A 4,114-nucleotide genomic window follows, 5' to 3' on the forward strand; every position below is an offset into this window, starting at 1 on the left:
CTGCCTCAGCAAACATATCCCATTCATTCGATTTTTTCGAATTTTGTTTTTCTTCTTGTTTAATTTTTTCTGTTGATTTTATATCTTCATTTTTATTAATTTCTTCTGGTAGAACATCTTCAAATCTAGATTTTCTTTTCTTAATTTGTGGTGATTTTGGTTTCTCAGGCAATGGTGGAGTATGACTTTCTGAAGTAGATTCGTTATTATTAGACGGAACTTCTATCGATTTCTGTGATACGTTTGATTGACTTTCAGAAGGTGGAGTTGCAGGAACAATATTAATGTCAGTAGACATATTTGAATCTTCGTTTGGACCACCTAACCTCTAAATAAAAATAAAAATTTATTTTTATTAATTTGAAATATTAAATAAAAATAATTAATTAATTATTAATTAATAATTAAAGTCAATACACCTTTAGAAGTTCCTCTCTTTGTTTTCTTCTACGTTCGATAATAACTTCTTCATCTTCCTCTTCTTCAATATCAATATCTTTGATATCCTCTTCGCTTGATGTTTCTGAATGTTCTATTTTAAGTCCTTCTGATAAAGAATCTTTAAATTTATCATTACGTTCTCTTTTAGTAGTTTTTTCTTTATCTCTATCATGATCTCTATCTCTATGTTTATCTCTATCTCTTCTATTTCGAGAAAGTGATCTAGATCGTTTGTATCGATCATTTCGATCTCTATCCAATCTATTCCTAGGACTGCGAGATCTTCTTGTACTTCTTGAACGTTCCCTAATTCTGTCATGATTTCGACTATCTCGCCGATCATTATGATCACGACTATTTCTACTATCTCTAATCCGATCGCGATCAGTATAATGCTCTTTGCTGTCTCTTTTATCACGACTATGTCGATCTTTGCTGACAGGTCTATCTCGACTACGACGATCGCGACTAGTTGGTCGATCTTTACTGGTATGACGATCTCGACTAGTATGTCTATCTCGACTAATATGTCGGTCTCGACTAATGTGACGATCTCGACTAATATGTCTATCACCACTTATATGTCGATCTCGACTATTTTGTCGTTCTCGATTTTCTAATCTATCGCGACTTTCGCGTCGAGATTTATCAATTTTATCTAATGATTTGCATTCATTACGGGATCTGGAATTATAATGATCTGAATCTCGTCTTCGTTCTTCTTCTCTACAATTAAAAGTTTGAAATTCTGTATTAAAATTTAGATATTTTGCATTTAACTTACCTTTTATCTTGTTCTTTTTTACGTGATTCATCTTTTTTAATAGAATCTCTACGTTTATCATCTTCTAATCGCCTTTTACTATCTTCCTTTCGGGAATCTTCTCTGTGTCTATCATTTGGTTTCCGTATTTGTCTATCATCTTTTCTACTATCATCTCTTCTAGTTTCCTCTTTAGTACGAATTTTTTCTTCCTTTCTCCTTTCTAATTCTCTTCGTTTATCTTTATGTTCTTCCCGATTCTTACGATCTCTAGTCATATCTACTACTACACGTCTTTCGGGTTTTGCTATTTTTTTGCATTCTCTACTACCAGACTTACTCCTAGCTCGTTTTTTGGGAGGTATGTTATCATTTTCACTATCATCTTCTACAAGTATAACATCAGGTGTTTCAGTAGTTTTTATTTCATCTTGATCTGGTTCTTTATCTTCTTTTTCAGATTCATCTGAAAGGTATTGAACTAAACATGCTTGTAACCTCTCCTGTAAAAATATGAAGACAAACATTTATATTTATTTTTTATAAAAATTTTATTAAATATAAAATTTTACCTTTTGCTTCATTAATTCTTCAAGATCAATATCATCTTCAATAATCGTACAATCTACCTCATCTGAATCTAAATCTACTAATTTCTCATCTTCACTTTCTTCAGTAGAAACCACCTCTAATAAAGAACTCTTTACTTTGCCATTTATACCTAAATCTTTTTGAATTACACGTGATGTTTTATCATTCATTGATCCATTTTCAGTTTCTCTTTCTTTCTTAGGTCGTTTATGTTTCTTGTGTCTTTTCCTAAAATGAATTTAATGATATTAGAAAATAATGTGTTAGCAATTGCAAAAATTATACAAATTGCAAAGATTATACATACTTTTCTTGACGTTCTATTCTACCATCTTCTCTTTCAATTAATTTATCTTTCTTATGTTTATGATGTTTATGTTTTCTTTTCTTTTTTTTTCTTTGGTCAATCAACATATCGGATTCAGAATCTATAGTAACCATGTCTCTTTTAGACTCTATACATTCTAAATCTGATGTGCTAAAATATATTTAAGTAATTAATTATTGTATAATGAACATAACAAAAATTTATATATATATTATTATTAATATAAGTATTAATTTTATATATAAGTATTAATTTATAAATTAAAATAAATAAACATAAAATTTTATTTCTTATATTAGAAATTTAAATATATATATAACTTCAATATAAGAAATCATTAATTTTAAAAATATTTTAATATTAATAATTTATATATTAATATTATAATAATTATATTGTTTCGAATGAAATTAAATGAAATATCAAAATTATGAGAGGAAAAAATAGGTTAATTTTTTTCAATAAAATTGACTTAAAAATTATATCATAAAAAAAATTTATTGCTAATAAATATTAAATAAATAAATTAATTCAACTATTATATAAACGATATTAAAAAAAGATATATTAAAAATATAATAAATTTATTTCGAAAATAAACAGATTAAATAGGTATATGCTATGTAAACAGACTACTTTTTTTTATATATTATTTTAAATATTAAAAATAATTTTTCAATTTTGTAGAAAGGTGCAATGAAATTTCTGACTTACCCCATAATTATAGCTTATAAATTGTTGGTAAGAAAAAATTATAGAATCACTGCACAAAATAATTACACACACATATGAACTTATCAATGGGCCGCCATCTTATATATTCGATTATGTTATTTCGAGATATCTCGATTAAATGTTAAACGACAGACAGGACAGACGTAACATCATAGACAAAGTACAAAATAGATTTAAGAGGTTAAGGATAGATTAAGAAAGTTAAAGTTATAATATGATTGAATTTTTTGTCATTTCAATGGATGAAATATAAAATAGATATAATGTATAATGTATTTTTTTATCCATGTTCAAGATAAAGAATAAATATAAAAATAAACTAATTATATTCAAAGTTTCATTATCATTTTCATATCATTCGCATCGTTACCAACAGAATCTAATTATACCAGAATTTTGGCGGAAATTAAAATACGAATCTGACATACGCTTTAAAACAATAAGAATTTCAATTGTCAAAGATTTAAGAAGATCAATTTTCTAAAATTATTTAACAAAATAGAAGAAAAGAAAACCATGTTAATGAAATTTTTAAAATTCTTTAATAATAATTATTGTTGATTATTTAATATTAATTATTATATACATAATAATAATAATTATTAAATAATCAACAATATTATTAAAAAAAAATTCAAGGAATTTCATTAAGATGGATTTCTCTTTTTCATTGCTATTCTGTCAAATAATTTTACAAAAAAGATTAGATAATCCGGAAATTCAAAAAATTATGACATCTCGTGTAAAATAAATAATAAAAAAATCATTCTTAATACTATATAATTCTATATAATAAAAAATAAACTTATTTTTTTTTAATGCAAACATTTTGGTTTTATAATGAAATAATCTTTTGAAAAAAATTCAAAATTTTTTTTTTCAGGAAATAGATATTTCAAGAACAATGAAAGATATCTAAAAAATTTTAAACAGAAGTTGTATTGCTTTATTATGTTTATTAAATTGCATATAAATTTTTTTTATGTATCTCATCATTTAATTTGTTAAAACAGATTCATATTCATAATTTTGATTCAAAATAAATATTTAGAATTACTCTGTTGAATAATGCGAGTGACATAAAAATGATATTGGAACTTCTAAATTTTAGAAATTTGACACAAAAATACAATGCAACATTGATATCCTTATATCTAGTCTATGATGAAAATCCATAAAATGATTATTTTTCTACATATAGGGAATATATATTAATTTAAAAAATTCCTGAAATAATTTTAAGTAATTTTTTTCTT

The 4,114-nt window shown here is 24.8% G+C and overlaps 1 protein-coding gene across 1 annotated transcript in view; it reads right to left on the minus strand.

Annotated features, from left to right (window-relative positions):
- Positions 1-3,239, minus strand: part of LOC102679225 (serine/threonine-protein kinase PRP4 homolog) — an 8,053-nt gene extending 4,814 nt beyond the window's left edge. Inside the window, 6 exon segments of the mRNA XM_006624656.2 lie at positions 1-328; positions 420-1,167; positions 1,226-1,707; positions 1,777-2,023; positions 2,103-2,273; positions 2,838-3,239. The exon segment at positions 1-328 is cut by the window's left edge and continues 12 nt beyond it. Coding sequence (XP_006624719.1) covers positions 1-328; positions 420-1,167; positions 1,226-1,707; positions 1,777-2,023; positions 2,103-2,273; positions 2,838-2,842 — 1,981 coding nt within the window. The 5' untranslated portion in view covers positions 2,843-3,239.
- Between the last annotated feature and the right edge of the window lie 875 nt (positions 3,240-4,114).

Source organism: Apis dorsata, unplaced genomic scaffold (assembly GCF_000469605.1).
Source record: "Apis dorsata unplaced genomic scaffold, Apis dorsata 1.3 scaffold_1088, whole genome shotgun sequence".
Taxonomy (NCBI): domain Eukaryota; kingdom Metazoa; phylum Arthropoda; class Insecta; order Hymenoptera; family Apidae; genus Apis; species Apis dorsata.